Below are 17,602 nucleotides of genomic sequence, written 5' to 3' on the forward strand. Positions count from 1 at the left end.
TCTGAGCAGGAGTTTTCCTTAGTTGGTCAATGATTGAGTAGTCTTGCATTTTCATCTTCTTAAGGAATTCCTCTGTTTCTTTTTCTGCAATGGGTTCTTTCACTGGCAAGTGACTTTCCCTGGCTTGCTTAGCTTTTCTCAATTCCTCTGGTGAATAACACCTTCCAGAGCGGGTCAAGCCCCTCATTTCACCTATTTCTTCAACTATCTCTTTTCCTTTGTATGTCATGACAGTCCTGTTATAATTCCAGGGAATAGCTTTTGTGTTTGTCACTAGGAGTTGGGCAACATGTCGAATCATGACTGGCTCTATTATATTCCTCAAACCATTATTCGGAATGATCTTTTGAATGCCCCCGGGGATGTAAATTTTTGGCCCACCCAATTGAACCTCAACCTTTTTTGTGCTTCCAGGAACATAGAGAATCATTTTTTCAGAACATGCCAAGTTCAAACTAGAACTCGCACCTTTCACCATCAACGGTGCCAATTGCGGCGGGCTCACTATCACTTTTGGTTCTGGCCCTATGGTTCTAACAACCATCTCTATCATCCCAATAAAATGTGTATTATCATGAGTTGGGAGCGGATTGTTTGTGATATTAGGAGTATCCTCATTGTTTGTTACCACAATTGCCTTTGCTTCAATCAAATTTTCAATGGCTTTCTTTAATGTCCAACAGTTTTCAGTATTATACCCTTGGGTGTTAGAGTGATACTCACATCTTGCATTTGAGTCAAAACCTTTTGAATTTGGATTCACATAATGCGGCATAATAGGTTCAATCAACTTCAACTGCATCAACTTTCAAAATAGGCCTGTATACGATTCTCCAATTGGGGTGAACTCTTTCTTTGGCTCCTGTTCTCTCACATATTCTTGTCGGGGACAAGGATTATATGGTGCATGAAAATTCGGTTGGAGTTGATGGGAGCCTTATGGAAACGGTGCCCGCCATTGTTGGTGATTGGGAGGCCTAGCATAAGCCTGAGCATTAAACACTATGTATTGTTGCAGGGGAACTGAGTATCGGGGACCTTAAGGCGGATATTAATGTTAAGGAGAATTGGATTGTCCTTGTTGGATTTGCACGTAAGAAGGAGCTATTCCTCTTTGAACTCCCCCGAACCCAGATGCCATCATGGATCCTTCCTCCTTCTTTTTTCGATTTCTGAAACTGCCTGACCCGCTTTGAATTGCTTGTGTGGTCACCTTAAGGGCTGCCTGACTCACAATTTTGCCTGACTTCATGCCATTCTCAACTATTTCTCCAATCTTAATCGCCTCAGTGAAAGGTTTACCAATGGCGGCCAACAAGTAATGGAGGTAATCAGGATCCTGAGCTTGGAGAAAATAGTCAATCATTTCTGCCTCTTTCATTGGTGGTTTGACCCTAGCAGCCTGCTCTCTCCACTTGATTGCATATTCTCTGAAGCTTTCTGTTGGTTTCTTCTTTATGTTGACGAGAGAGGAGCGGTCTGGCTCTATATCAATGTTGTACTAAAACTGTTGGACAAAATCTTGAGCCATGTCATTCCAAACGTGCCAGTGAGAGATGTCTTGATATATGAACCACTCTGAAGCAATTCCTGTCAAACTTTCCCCAAAATAAGCCATGAGTAATTCTTCTTTACCTCCCGCTCCCCTTAATTGGTTACAATACCTCTTCAAATGGGCAACAGGATCACCATGCCCATCATACTTATCAAACTTGGGGGTCTTGAAGCCGGGTGGCAAATGAACATGGGGAAACATGCATAGATCGTTAAATGAAACACTCTTGTGGCCGCCCAAACCCTATATGTTTCTCATGGTTTGTTCCAAGCTCTTCATTTTTCTGGTCATTTCCTCTTGTTCCATATTCTTTTCGGGCTTTTCGATCTCAATTGGGAACACGTTATGAGGAGTATGCTTGTATGAATCTGGAACCTTTAAAGTCAGTTCTGGAGAGTAATGTTGGGCATCATGAGCATCCAGTTGTGGATCATTATTGGACTTTTGAGCAAGAGCCGGTTGAGGGACAGTGAAAGTATGGACAATGGGTATAGTAGGTGGGTCATTTCTGAGGGGTGCGATTGGAGGACGTGGAATGGAGGTACTGGGGATAGTGGGAAGGTTAATGCTCGGACTGAATCCAGGTTGGTATAATGGGTTACTTGTTATGGAGATAGGCACTTGAGTGGCAACTGACACATTATGAATATTATCCGAGGGCCCTATGGGTAGTGAGGGCGGTGCTTGTCCATTCACCCAGGCTTGGTACATCTCTGCCAATTGTTGCTTCAACACTCTTACTTCTTCAACCAGTCCTGAACCTTGTTCAACCAATTGTCCATGGACATCATCATTATCTAACTCATTCTCACTGCTGTTTGCCATTCTACTTTTTCCTTTTCATCTCGTGTTGTAAGGGTGAGTCGCCAGTTTAAACCACAAACCAACCACCTTTGTTTTACTTTATCTTTTAAAATGACAAACAACAAACGTGTTAGAGTTAGGCATTTTGCAGATATTAATCACACATTATATGTCATGCACCTAATGCCATTTTCATTTCTAAATTGATCTTGAAAGGCTTTATGCTTCATCCCGGCTTATTTATTTATTTCCTCTTGAATTTAACGCTTTTTTTTTCTTTTTTTATTATTTCTTTTAAGATTAATTATGGCTATGATCGCATCCGATGAGGATTGCCTACATATCATGACGCCGCATGAATCAGACCATTACGTAGTTCAGGGGAGAAATAATAACAATTTTGATTTTTTTAAAATAAAATAAAATAGAACAGACTAAAATATTTTTCATTCATTTTCAACAAATTGTTTTTTTTATATACAATGAGATAAAAGGAAATATATAGAAACTGACTCTACTGACTCTAAAGACATGAACATGACTGGAATAAAATAAATATTGATAAGAATAAAAGACTCCAAATATAAAATTAAAATGTGATAAACGAAAATGAAACTAAAAGCTAATTGATTGCACTAAAACTTTAGTCTTCAATGGTCTTCTTGCTTAAATTGATATCATCAATGATCTGCATCTCTTGGCCTCAATTCTCCCCCCAAAGTCTCGTACAAATTTTGAAACACCACTGGCAACTGTGGGACTAGGGCGCGTGCATGTTGACCAACTTTCTCATTGTTTAGATGGAGATGATCATCATGAATATATGCTGCTTTTTCTGCCAATCAAAGTACTTTCTCTCTAGCTTGCCCCATATTCACGTGGCAATTCTGCAACCACATCTGGGTAGTGTTGAGGGCGTTCCCCATCTGAGCCTCCCGTCCCTCATATTCTTCAATGCGACGGTTTAGCACACCTCTCTCAATCATCCATTGACGTCGCTCTGCCTCGAAATCCGCATGTTGATGACCCTTCTTCTGCCTTTTTATTTCTTCTAATTGTGCATGAAGCTGACCCTTTGAGCGTATCCAGTGGGCCCTTTCTCTTTCAAACTGCTCTTTCTGCTGATCAAACTCTAATTGTTGTTGGTTCGCATCTTCTTCAATGATACTCGAGTCTTCTTGCAGCTTATGTATTTCAGCATTTTGTTCGCCTCAATTCTTCTAACTAAACCAATCATGTTTGCCAGTTCTTTTTCTAAGCGGGCCGCCTCATTTTTAGCATGTTTTAGATCTTTATCCATGACCCGTAAGGCAAGTTGATAATCTTTCTCAATATTTAAACGAATCTGAGCGACTCCGGCTTGCTGCTGGGCTTGTTGTTTGGCTATGGTCATCTGAGCATGCTCCAATTCCTCTTTCAGCCTTTCTATAGTTCTTTGATCATTTCTCCTCCTGTTCGACCCCTCAGGCCTATCTCCAAACGATGAAGGATCATTAAACCAGGTAATATATTCAGGGATCATCTCTCCACGATCTCGGTCTTCTACCATCTCATTCAACTCTGAGACTTTACTTGCATACCAAATTTTTATAATTTCTTCTTCGTCATGAGGTTGATCTTTACCAAAATCATAACAGAACTTGCTCATATCTCGTGTTGGTGGCACCTCTTGTAGTCGTGCAAACTGGCGCATTACCCGAAGTGGAGCATAGGGCTGAACACCATCCAATCCTATGAGTACCAAATAAGAATGGTATGCAGACTCACAGATGACCTCTTTAGAGGAAAACCAATCGTAATTCCAAGTGATCCGTTTGGCGTACAGAGTAAGAAGTAGTTCTTTCCAGGCATCTATCCCTTCTGGTAAGTCACATTCGTCAATTCTTTTCTGGTGATCATAAGTATGATTGGGCCATAGCTCCCTAAAATCAGTGATCGTAGGATGACGATAAAAATGCTCCAAAAACCATATCTGTAGAAAAATGTTGCAACCATCAAAGTTTCGCGCGCCCAATGTACATCTAGTTAAAGCACGTAAAATGCAAGAAAGAATCATAGGGACCAAAGTATAATCATCCCCTTCTGAAGTCAGAGCCTCAACTACACCTGCCAAGTGGAGGTCAATGCGTCCTTCCCTTTCCGGGAAAACTACGCGCCCCAAAAAAGCAACCATAAATGCAAACCTTCTGTGAACCTTCCATGTTTCCTTATTTTCCGTTGATTTGAATTTTCCCACTTTCCTTTCAAAATTGCATTCTAGGCCATACAAGTGAAACAAAATCCCAACTTAACTCACTTGCCTCCTAAACCTTTATATTGTCCGTAATTTATGTTCAGGAGCTTCAGAAACTTACCCTCATTCACATTTTTTGGTACTACGGGCCTTTGGCGGCGAAGATTGCGGCCCCACCCCTGAAAATGGGCGATTTCCTCCAAGGTCGGAGTCATTTCACAGTCGGTAAAACGGAACACATTGTTTTCAGGATCCCAGTGCGGAATCAAAGCTTCGATCACATCCCTCCTGGGCTTGATCGTCATCATGTGAACCAAATGTCCCAAGTACTTCTTTATTTGGTTTCGCTCATATTCCTTAAAGTCTCTCCACTAATCCCACAACAACTGTGGTATCTGATCGACAATCAGAAAATCCGGTATCCCTTCTGATCTGGGCCTCTTTTCAGATTTACCTCTTTCCCCACTCATGGTGTACCTGTTTACCCAGACACGAGGTTAGACTTTAATCAAATATATTATTGACACAAAAAATCTGATTTCTTGGGTTTTGACTCTATAAAAATAAAAGCCAAACTCTGGGAAAAAAAATTAATTACATTAGTAAAATAATCATGAAATTAAAAAATAAAAGGCTCAAAATGACTATTTTTTCGTAAAAATAAGTGAACAGAGAAAAAAAAAACTAGCCTCTTTTGTTAAAATGACCATTTCGCATTTCTAAGGAAGGTTTCAAGGCTATTTCGACAAAAGAACCGAACGCAAGGACAAAACTAGTCAAAAGAGATAAAACTGACAAAGTGACTATATTATTATTATTATTATTATTATTTGAAAAAAAACAATAATAGTCCTTTGATTTTTTGTTTTTTGGGGGGTTGAACCTGATGAAGGTTGCCTACGTATCTCACATCCGGTGAGAATCAAACCCGCGTAGTTCGGTCTAAATAAATAAAAACCTTTTTAAAAATTGTGATTTTACACATTAGAACCCCTCAAAATTTTATTTTTTTTAAAAAAGAAGGGTTTTTATGAAAATTTTGAGGAAATTTTCTCTTTCTCTCTTCCCTGTTCAATCAATCTATCCTAAAGCCGGTCAACATTTCAGTAAAGCCTACCAAATAATGTTACATGTAGCATAGAAAAATGAACATGTTGGTCTAAAAAATTGGTACTTGTCCTATACTGGCCCGGCCCCTGTGCCGAGTCCTGCTAAGTCCAATGCATATGATGCAAATAAAGCGTAGCCTACTAGGGATATTCATTGCTGGTGGCTTGTTCTTCTAAGTTTTCAAATCCTAAAGGAGATGGTATCTAGACCTGGCTTACCAGAGTGGACAACCCGAGCCGAGGAGCGTCAAGCGTCACCAGTAGTAGAACAACACTGGCTAGCTAACGGCTCTCCCGCCTAAACATGTGTGACTAAATCCTTCACCAGAAGCTGGTAGGCTAACTGGCTTTATCTCAAGATAGAAATTTTGTGATGCTGGTAGGCAAACACAACATAACTACCTATCAGAAGACTCGGAGGGGTGCGAGAGATGATACAATTTATATCACAGTTCACATAAATATTAAAGCGGTAAATAAGTGACAAATAGCACATTAGGCTTCCAAACACAATAATATCCAAAGCATGATAAAAGCCAAACAAGAATCAATATATAAAGCTCGAATTCTTATTAGCAGTTATCCCAGCAGAGTCGCCAGAGCTGTCACACCTCTTTTTTCCCGCAACCCTTATTACGAGGCTAAGTTAGAAGAGTTTTTTCAATTAAAGTGACGATTTGAAAAGGGGTTACTTATTATTTGGAGTCGCCACTTGGAATTGAGTTTTGGTGTTCCAAGTCACCTTTTATTTGAATCCCTCATCAAACGAAAGATTTGACTCCTTATTTATGGTCTACGAAAACAGAAGATTGAGTAAGAAATTCTATTGACCGAGGGGAAGGTGTGAGGCACCCCTCGAGTCCCGTGGTTCTAGCACGGTTGCTTTTATTGACTTATGTCCAGCTTAAATCAATTTTTGGCTATTCTTGTATTGTACTAGTTATGGTTTGCCTATTATCACTTTATTAATTATTATATTATTTTTTAATTGTGTTCACCAAGATGCGGTACGCACACAAGGTACTTCTTTGGAATTAAATGTTAAACCAAGGTACGGAACGTACACATGGTTATAACATAATTATTTTAAATTTAAAGGCATCAAGACGCGGAATGCGCACATGATCCTTATATTATTTAAGCATATCAATCCAAGGTTCGGATATGAACACGTGGGCTAATATTTAAAGTGTGTCTAAAACTTTTCTAACGTGTTCATAAATTGCTATTCTAAAACTAGTTTGAGATTGCTTGTGAGGTCATGGATTATGGAAATTTAGGGAAGGGATATAGATTAATCACTAAATTCATTTACGCAACCAAACACATTACATGATCGTTACAGAATAGTATCTAGTTTGGGGCATGGATAACGATATTGGAGCTAATAGATATTTTAACCCATTAATGAACAAGGTTTTGTTTCTTCTTAATAAACCATCACACATTCAGTCTTATTGCGAAACTTTGAAGAAAATGACAATTAAATTGTTAACGTCACTCCTTGGCTCAAAAGAAGGCCAATAAACACGATGTCTTTTCTTAACTCTATCTTTCACATGCCTCAAATTAAAGGTATCTCAGAGGCAATAGTACAAACACCAAAAAAAAAATCAAAATAACAAATTCATTTCACTCTAACCTTAAAGACGTCACTACGAGAAGACAACCTCAATTTTAAATGGCTATTTCCAGCTTTATTCCAAATAAGAAGGGTATAACTCAAGGAATCAAAAATTATTATGAAACTTATTCACATTCATGCTTTAATAGTGTAACAGAAAGAGAAATAATGTGAACATGGAATAAACAAAACTTCTTTGATATAAAATAATCCAATGAACACCGAGGTCGAAAAGGCAAAATTAACCTTTCTCATTGTATGATGGTCATTATTATCAACATAATATCAGCCTACGTCACCTACTTCACTATATAAAATAGCATCTAACAATGATAAAAGGGGCCATGGTTAAAACATAAGAATTTACTAATACTACCATATTGAGGGATAATCATATAACTCTATTGGTTCTCCTATGAAACAGAGATGATAATAACAGCAACTAAAACCCCAAATTCTTAGTTTAAAATAGAACAAACATTACCAAAATATTTAATGATATAGGTCAGGCCCTCGTACTTTGAATCATTAAAAGGATATCAATATAAGTCATCACGGGCTTCTATCTTTGCAACGAACTAACACAAAAACTCAATCAGCACATTGCTAGAAGGCTAATGAAGGCTAAAAGAGCATGATTACAAGCAAAATAGTGAAGGAAAAAGAAACGGACCTCAAGCGATAAAACCTTTCCTATATATACAGCTCGTACAGTAGAGGCTATTGAACCCAATCGAAAACAGAGAATCAGAACTAAAGCTAACGAACGGAACTCGGACGACCTCAAACTCGACGGCAATCGGACCTTCAATAAATGACTTTTGCCTCAGATTTTCAGGCGATTTTGTGATGATACTAACCAGTTTTAATGATGGTTTCTCATATGGATTTCATGACTATTTATAGAAGAAGAAATGGTTGTTTTTTTTAACGGGAAGAACTAGTGATTGTTTTCTTGAAACTCTTTTTTTCTTTTTTATAACCGAAGTCCCTTTTTCTTTATATAGAAGAGTATTAGTAGTTCTTTTATGTTGTTCCTCAAATTCTGAGTGGGGAACGTGGGGTTTTGAGGGGGAAAGGACGTGAGGAGTGCTGAATAAAAGTGGGGAGTTTAGTAAAATTGGGGAAGTTAACTAACTTAAAAATCTGATTTTTGTATCTTTTGACATTAACTTCACTTCATTTTTTTTATTTATTTATTTATGAGGATAAATTAAATATAGAGATAAGAAGATTAACCAACGTTTCTTACACTGTAGGAAAACTAAATATTTACATGTACTTTAAATGATACTAAGAAAAATACCATAACTTATTATAATTCTAATTAAAAGAAACCATATATTATTTGTAAATTTTCTCTTCTTTTTTTTTTTTTTTTTTTTTTTTAATAAAGAGAAACTAAAACATGTATTCTAAGAATGTTAATATTTATTTTGTAGTTTTTAATTTTCTTAAATAAACTCCACTAAAAGTAAGATAAAAGTTTTAAAATATCACGATAAGACCTAAAAGAAATATTTACACTAAAATAGTATGAAATTCAGTGTGGTCAAAATTTAGTTGTTCACAGTCGGAATTCTAGTTTTTTGGGCGTAAAACGCAAATTAAACGAGGAACGGTCATGGCGGGGCGGTGACTATGGTTCCTTAGGTCATATTCTATGGCCTGAAAAATGTTAAGGCGATCCGGGTCCGGGGGCCCGGGCCCACTCTGAAGGCGTGGGCTATAGCACACGAAAATATGGGAATCGGGCGGAATTCTAGTTCTTTGGCCGTAAAATGCAAAACAATGAGGAACGGTTATGGCACGGCAGTGACTATGGTTCCTAACGTCGAATTTGATGGCCCGAAAATATTTTAAGGCGATCCGGGTCCGTAGGGGCCCGGCCCACTCGAAAAGTGGCACAGGAAAATATGATAATCGGGCGGAATTCTAGTTTTTTGGCCGTAAAACGCAAAAAACCGAAGAACGGTCATGGCAGGGCGGTGACTATGGTCCCTTAGGACGTATTTGATGGACCGAAAATTTTTTAGGCAATCGGGGTCTGGGCCCTCTCGGAAGACGTGGGCTGTAGCACACGAAAATTTAGGAATCGGGCGGAATTCTAGTTGTTTGGCCGCAAAACACAAAAAAATGAGGAAAGGTCATGGCGGGACGGTGACTATGGCACCTTAGGTTCCATTTGATGGCCCGAAAAAAGTTTAGGCTATCAGGGTCCGGGGGGCCCTGCCCACTGGGAAGGCGTGGTCTATAGCACACGAAAATATGGCAACCAGGCGGAATTCAAGTTTTTTGGCCGTAAAACGTAAACAAACGAGGAACGGTCACGGCGGGGCAGTGACTATGGTTCCTTAGGATGTATTTTATGTCCCGAAAAATGTTAAGGTGATCGGGTTTGGGGGGCCGGGCCCACTCGGAAGGCATGGGCTATAGTACACGAAAATATTAGAATCAGGCAGAATTCTAGTTTTTAACCATAAAACGCAAAAAAATGGGGAACGGTCATGGCGGGGTGGTAATTATGGTTTCTTAGGTTGTATTGCATGGCCCGGAATATTGTTAAGCGATCGGGGTCCGAGGGGCCCGGGCCCACACAGAAGGCGTGGGCTATACCACACGAAAATATGGGAATAGTGCGGAATTCTATTTTTTGGCCGTAAAACGCAAAAACAAATGAGGAACGATCATGGAGGGGCGGTGACTATGGTTCCTTAGGTCCTATTTGATGGCCAGGAAAATTTTTAGGCGATCGGGGTCCGGGGGCCCTGCCCACTAGGAAGGCGTGGGCTATAGCACACGAAAATATGGGAATCGGGCGGATTTCTAGGTTTTTGGCAATAAAACGCAAAAAAACTAAAAACGGTCATGGCGGGGCGGTAACTATGGTTCCTTAGGTCGTATTTCATGGCCCGAAAGATTTTTAGGCGATCGGGGTACGGGAGGCCCAGAACCACTCAGAAGGCGTGGGCTATAGCACACGAAAATATGGGAATCATGCGGAATTCTAGTTTTTTGGCCATCAAACGCAAATAAATGAGGAATGGTCATGCCATGGCCTTGACTGTGGTACCTTAGGTCGTATTTGATGGCCCGGAAATACTTTAGGCGATCAGGGTCTTGGGGGCCCGGGCCCCCTCAGAAATCGTAGGCAATAGCACACGAAAATATGGGAATCGGGCAAAATTCTCATTGTTTTGGCCGTAAAAAACGCATAAAGATGAGGAATGGTCATGGCGATCGGGGTCTGGGGGCTGTAGCACACGAAAATATGGAAATCGGGCGAATTTTAGTTTTTTGGTCGTTAACGCATAAAAACAAGGAAAGGTCATGGCGGGGCGGTGACTATGGTTTCTTAGGTCATATTTGGTGGCCTGAAAATTTTTTAGGCGATCGGGGTCCGGGGGGCCCTGCCCACTAGCAAGGCGTGGGCTATAGCACATGAATATATGGGAATCGGGCGGAATTTTAGTTTTTTGGCCGTAAAACGCCAAAAAACTTGGAACGGTCATGGCATGGTGGTAACTATGGTTCCTTAGGTCGTATTTCATGGCCCAAAAATTTTTAGGCGATCGGGGTCCTGGGGGCCCGGGCCCACTCAGAAGGCGTGGGCTATAGCACACGAAAATATGGGAATCATGCGGAATTCTAGTTTTTTGGCCGTAAAAAGCAAACAAATGAGGAACGATCATGGCGGGGAGGTGACTATGGTTCATTAGGTCCTATTTGATGGCCCGGAAAAATTTTAGGCGATCCGGGTACGGAGGGCCTGAGACCGCTCGGAAGGCGTGGGCTATAGCACATGAAAATATGGGAATCAGGCAGAATTTTAGTTTTTTGGCCGTAAAACATAAGAAACGAGGAACAATCATGGCAGGGCGGTGAGTATGCTTCCTCAGGTCGTATTTGATGGCCTGAAATTTTTTAGCCGATCCGGGTCTGGGGGCCGGGCCCACTCTGAAGGCGTGGGCTATAGCACATGAAAATATAGGAATCCGGCGGAACTCTAGTTTTTTTGCCTTAAAACGCAAGAAAACGAGGAACAAACATGGTGGAGCGGTGACTGTGGTACCTTAGGTCGTATTTGATGGCCCGGAAAAATTTTAGGCAATCGGGGTCTGGGGGACCGAGCCCACTCAGAAGGCGTGGGCTATCGCACATGAAAATATGGGAATCTGGCGGAATTCTAGTTTTTTGGCCGTAAAATACAAAATAACAAGGAATGGTCATGGCGGGGAGGTGACTATGATTCCTTAGGTTGTATTTTATGGCCCAAAAATTTTTTAGGCGATCCGGGTCTGGGGCGGTCCCACTTGGAAGGCGTGGGCTATAGCACACGAATATATGGGAATCAAGTTGAATTCTAGTTTGTTGGCTGTAAAACGCAAAACTACGAGGAACGGTCATGGTGGGGCGGTGACTATGATTCCTTAGGTCGTATTCTATGTCCCGAAAAATTTTTAGGCGATCCGGGTCCGGGGGCTCGGGACCACTCGGGCGAAATTTTAGTTGTTTGGCTGTAAAACACAAAACAAAAAGATGAACGGTCATGGCGGGGCGGTGAATATGGTTCCTTAGGTCGTATTTGATGGCCATGAAAAATTTAAGACAATCCAGGTCCGGAGGGGCCCGGCCCACTCAGAAGGAGGCACACAAAAATATGGTAATCGGGGGGGGGGAATTCTAGTTGTTTGGCCGTAAAATTCAAAAAAAAATAAGAAAAGTTCATGGCGGGGCGGTGACTATGGTTCCTTAGGTCGTATTAGGTGGCCCGAAAAAGTTTTAGGCGATCGGGGTCCGAGGGGCCCTGCCTACTAGAAAGGCGTGGGCTATAGCATATGAAAATATGGGAATCAGGCAGAATTCTAGTTTTTTTGCCGTAAAATGCAAAACATGGCAGGGTGGTAACTATGGTTCCTTAGATCGTATTTCATTGCCCATAAAAATTTTAGGCGATCGGGTCCGGGGGCCCGGGCCCACTCAGAAGGCGTGGGCTATAGCACACGAAAATATGGAAATCGTGCGGAATTCTAGTTGTTTGGCCGTAAAAAGGAAACAAATGAGGAACGGTCATGGGGGGCAGTGACTATGGTTCCTTAAGTCCTATTTGATGGCCCAAAAATTTTTTAGGTGATCTGGCTCCGGAGGACCCTGCCCGCTATGAAGGCATGGGCTATAGCACACAAAAATATGCGAATCAGACGAAATTCAAATGTATTGGCCGTAAAACGCAAGAGCACGAGGAATGGTCATGGAGGGGCAGTGTCTGTGGTACCTTAGGTCATATTTGATGGCCCGGAAAAGTTTAAGGCGATCCGGGTCCGGGGGGCCCTGCCCACTATGAAGGCGTGGGATATAGCACACGAAAATATAGGAATCAGGCTGAATTCTATATTTTTGGCCGTAAAACGCAAAAAATGAGGAACGATCATGGCGGGGCAGTGACTATGGTTCCTTAGGTCGTATTTGATGGCCTGGAAAATATTTAGGCGATCCGGATCTGGGGGGCCGGGCACACTTGGAAGGCGTGGGCTATAGCACACGAAAATATGGGAATCAAGCGGAATTCTAATTTTTTGGCTGTAAAACGCAAAAGAATGATGAATGGTCATGGCGTGGCAGTGACTATGGTTCCTTAGGTCATATTGGATGGCCCAGAAAAATTTAAGGCGATCCGGGTCCAGAAGGGCCTGGCCCACACGGAAGGAAGCACACGAAAATATGGTCATGGCGGGGTATTGACTATGGTTCCTTAGGTCATATTTGATGGCTCGGAAAATTTTTAGGCAATCGGGGTCTGGGCCCACTCGAAAGGGGTGGGCTATAGCACACTAAAATATGAAAATCGGGCGGAATTCTAGTTTTTTGGCTGTATAACGCAAAAACATAAGGAAAGGTCATGGCGGGGTGGTGAATATGGTTCTTTATATCGTATTTGATGGCCCAAAAAATTTTTAGGTGATCGGGGTCCGGCGGGTCTGGGCCGTCTCAGAAGAAGTGGGCTGTAGCACACGAAAATATGAGAATCGGGCGGAATTCTAGTTTTTTGTCCGTAAACGCAAAAAAACAAGGAAAGGTCATGGCAGGGCGGTGACTAAGGTTCCTTAGGTCGTATTTGGTGGCCCGAAAAATTTTTAGGCGATCGGGGTCGGGGGGGTCTTGTCCAATAGGAAGGCGTGGGCTATAGCACACGAAAATATGGGAATCGCGCGGAATTCAAGTTTTATGACTGTTAAATGCAAAAAAATGTGGAACGGTCATAGCGGGGTGATTAATATGGTACCTTAGGTTGTATTTGATGGCCCGTAAAAATTTTACGCGATCGGGTGTCCGGGTGGCCCTGCCCACTGGGAAGGCGTGGGCTATAGCACACGAAAATATGGGAATCGGGCAGAATTCTAGTTTGTTTGGCCGTAAAATGCATAAAAATGAGGAACGGTCATGGCGGGGCAGTGACTATGATTCCTTAGGTCGTATTCTATTGCCCGAAAAATTTTAAGGCGATCCGGGTCCGGGGGACCGGGCCCACTCGGAAGGCGTGGGCTATAACACACAAAAATATGGGAATAGAGCGGAATTCTTGTTTTTTGGCCGTAAAACGCAAACAAACGAGGAACGGTCATGACGGGGTGGTGACTATGGTTCCTTAGGTCGTATTTGATTGCCCGAAAAAATTTAAGGCGATCCGGGTCCGGATGGGCCCGTCCCACTCGGAAGGAGGCACACGAAAATATGCTAATTGGGCGAAATTATAGTTTTTTGGCCGTAAAACGAAACAAAACGAGGAATAGTCATGGCAGGGCGGTGACTACGGTTCCTTAGGTCGTATTCAATGGCCCGAAATATTTTTAGGCGATCCAGGTCCGGGGGACCTGGGACCACTCGGAAGGCATGGGCTATAGCACACGAAAATATGGGAATCGGGTGGAATTATAGTTTTTTTGCCGTAAAACGCAAACAAATGAGGAACGGTCAAGGCGTGGCGATAACTATGGTTCCTTAGGTCATATTTGATGGCCCAAAAAAGTTTTAGGCGATCGGGGTCCGGGCCCACTCGGAAGGGGTGGGCTATTATAGCACACTAAAATATGAAAATCGGGTGGAATTCTAGTTTTTTGGCAGTATAACGCAAAAAATGAGGAAAGGTCATGGCGGGCGGTGACTATGGTTCCTTAGGTCGTATTTGATGTCCCGAAAAAGTTTTAGACGATCGGGGTCCGGCGGGTTTGGGTCCTCTCGGAAGGCGTGGGCTGTAGCATACAAAAATATGGGAATCGGGCAAAATTCTAGTTTTTTGGCCGTAAACACAAAAAAAAAGAAGGAAAGGTCATGGAGGGGAGGTGACTATGGTTCCTTAGGTCGTATTTGGGGGGCAGGAAAAATTTTAGGCAATCGGGGTCCGGGGGCCCTGTCCACTTGGAAGGCGTGGGCTATCATAGCGGGGCGATGACTATGGTACCTTTGGTCATATATGATGGCTCGAAAAACTTTTAGGCGATCAATGTCCGGGGGGCCTGGGCCCACTCGGAGGCGGGGCTATAGCACACAAAAATATGGGAATCGGGCGAAATTCTAGTTTTTTGGCCGTAAAACGCAAACAAATGAGGAACGTTCATGGTGGGGTAGTGACTATGGATCCTTAGGTTGTATTTGATATCCCATAAATATTTAAAGCGATCCGGGTCCAGAGGGGCACGGCTCACTCGGAAGGAGGCACACGAAAATATGTTAATCAGGCGGAAATATTGTTTTTAGCCGTAAAACGAAACAAAACGAGGAACGGTCATGACGGGGTGGTGACTACGGTTCTTTAGGTCATATTTGATGGCCGGGTCCGTGGGTCTCGGGCCCACTCGGAAGGCGTGGGATATAGCACACGAAAATATGGGAATCAGGCGGAATTCTAGTTTTTTGGCTGTAAAACGCAAAATACTGATGAACAGTCATGGCAGGGCGTGATGGCCCGAAAAAGTTTTAGCTGATCCGGGTCAGGGGGCCGGGCCCACTCGGAAGGCGTAGGCTATAGTACACGAAAATATGGGAATCAGGCGGAATTCTAGTTTTTTGGCCGTAAAATGCACAAAAACGAAGAACGATCATGGCGGGGCAGTGACTATGGTTCCTTAGGTCGTATTTGATGGCCCAGAAAAATTTAAGGCGATATGGGTCCGGAGGGGCCCGACCTACTCGGAATGAAGCACACAAAAATAAGGTAATCAGGCGGAATTCTAGTATTTTGGCCGTAAAACACAAAAACAATGAGTAACGGTCATGGCGGGGTGTTTAATATGGTTCATTAAGTCGTATTTGATGGCCCGGAAAAATATTAGGCGATCGGGATCCGGGTCCACTCAGAAGGGGTGGGCTATAGCATACTAAAATATGGAAATCGGGCGAAATTCTATTCTTTTGGCTTTATAACGCAAAAAAATGAGTAAAGGTCATGGCGGGGCGGTGACTTTGGTTCCTTAGGTTGTATTTGATGGCCCGAAAAATTTTTAGGCGATCGGGGTCCGGGGGGCCCTGCCCACTAGCAAGGCGTGGGCTATAGCACATTAGTATATGGGAATCGGGCAGAATTCTAGTTTTTTGGCCGTAAAACGCAAAAATATAAATAAAGTTTACGACGGGGCGGTGACTATGGTTCCTTAAGTCGTATTTGGTGGCCCGGAAAAATTTTAGGCGATCGGGGTCCGGGGCCCTGTCCACTAGGAAGGCGTGGGCTATATAGCACACGAAAATATGGGAATCGGGCGAAAATCAAGTTTTTTGGCAGTAAAACACACAAAACCTGAGGAACGGTCATAGCGGGGCGATGACTATGGTACCTTAGGTCGTATTTGATGGCCTGGAAAAAGTTTAGGCGATCGGGGACCGGGGGTCCTGAGCCCATTCCTTCTGCCTTATTCCCATATTTTTGTGTGCTATCCCATATTTCCATACAACCAAAAAACTAGAATTTCGCCTTATTCACATATTTTTGTGTGCTATCCCACCCCTTCCGAGTGGGCCCGGGCCCCCTGACCCCGATCGCCTAAAATGTTTTCGGGACATCAAATACGATCTAAGAAACCATAAACACCCCCCTGCCAGGAGCGTTCCTCGTTGTTTTGTATGTTACGGCCAAGAAACTAGAATTCCGCCCGATTCCCATATTTTCGTGTGCCATCGCCCATGCCTTCCGAGTGGGTCCGGGCTGCCCGGACTCGGATCGCCTAATATTTTAGGGGACCATCAAATATGACCTAAAGAACCATAGTCACCGCCTTTCCATTACCATTCCTCATTTTTTTTGCGTTTTACAGCCAAAAAACTATAATTCTTCCTAATTCCCATATTTTTGTGTGCTATAGCCCATGCCTTCCGAGTGGGCCCGGGCCCTCGGACCCCTAATGCCTAAAATTTTTCTAGGCCATCAAATACGACCTAAGGAACTATAGTCCCCGCCCCACCATGACCGTTCCTCATGTTTTTGCGTTTTCCGACAAAAACCTAGAATTTTGCCCGATTCCCATATTTTCGTGTGCTATGACCACGCCTTCCGAGTGGGCATGGGCCCCCGGACCCCGATCGCCTAAAACTTTTTTGGGCCATGAAAAACGATCTAAGGAACCATAGTTTACCGCTCCGCCATGACTGTTCCTCATTGTTTTGCGTTTTATGGCCAAGAAACTAGAATTCCACCCGACTCCCATATTTTCGTGTGCTATATCCCACGCGTTCTGAGTGAGCCTTGGCCTCCCGGACCCGAATAGCCTTAAATTTTTATGGGCCATAAAATACGACCTAAGGAACCATAGCCACCGCCCTGCCATGACCGTTCCTCGTTGTTTTGCCTTTTACGGCCTAAAAACTAGAATTCTGCCTGATTCCCATATTTTTGTGTGTTATAGCCCACGCCTTCCGAGTGTGCAGGGCCCCCCGGACCCGGATCGCCTAAAAATTTTCCAGGCCATGAAATACGACCTAAGGAACTATAGTCACCACCTCGCCATGACCATTCCTCATTTTTTGCGTTTTATATCCAAAAAACTAGAATTCCGCCCGATTCCCATATTTTCGTGATAGCCCACACTTTCCGAGTGGGCTGGGACCCCAGACTCGGATCGCCTAAAAAATTTTCGAGCCGTCAAATATGACCTAAAGAACCATAGTCACCACCTCGCCATGATCGCTCCTCATTGTTTTTGCGTTTGATGGCTAAAACACTAGAATTCTTTCCGATTCCCATATTTTTGTGTGCTATAGCCCACGCCTTCCCTGTGGCCTGGGCGGAT

At 42.9% G+C, this 17,602-nt stretch overlaps 1 protein-coding gene across 1 annotated transcript; it reads right to left on the reverse strand.

The window, feature by feature from the left end:
- Nucleotides 1–2,872: 2,872 nt before the first annotated feature.
- Nucleotides 2,873–8,337, reverse strand: LOC142171580 (uncharacterized). The gene is made up of 2 exons (XM_075234553.1): nucleotides 7,999–8,337; nucleotides 2,873–5,069 (listed from the first exon to the last, which is right to left on the reverse strand). The coding sequence occupies exon 2, from the start codon at nucleotides 4,530–4,532 to the stop codon at nucleotides 3,492–3,494; it is 1,041 nt and encodes a 346-aa protein (XP_075090654.1). The 5' UTR covers nucleotides 4,533–5,069; nucleotides 7,999–8,337; the 3' UTR covers nucleotides 2,873–3,491.
- Between the last annotated feature and the right edge of the window lie 9,265 nt (nucleotides 8,338–17,602).

Source organism: Nicotiana tabacum, chromosome 17, assembly GCF_000715075.1.
Source record: "Nicotiana tabacum cultivar K326 chromosome 17, ASM71507v2, whole genome shotgun sequence".
Classification (NCBI taxonomy): domain Eukaryota; kingdom Viridiplantae; phylum Streptophyta; class Magnoliopsida; order Solanales; family Solanaceae; genus Nicotiana; species Nicotiana tabacum.

What these genes read in the sequence shown, in the direction of transcription:
- LOC142171580 (XM_075234553.1), bottom strand. Translation starts at nt 4,532, where the DNA reads ATGGTTGCTTTTTTGGGGCGCGTAGTTTTCCCGGAAAGGGAAGGACGC.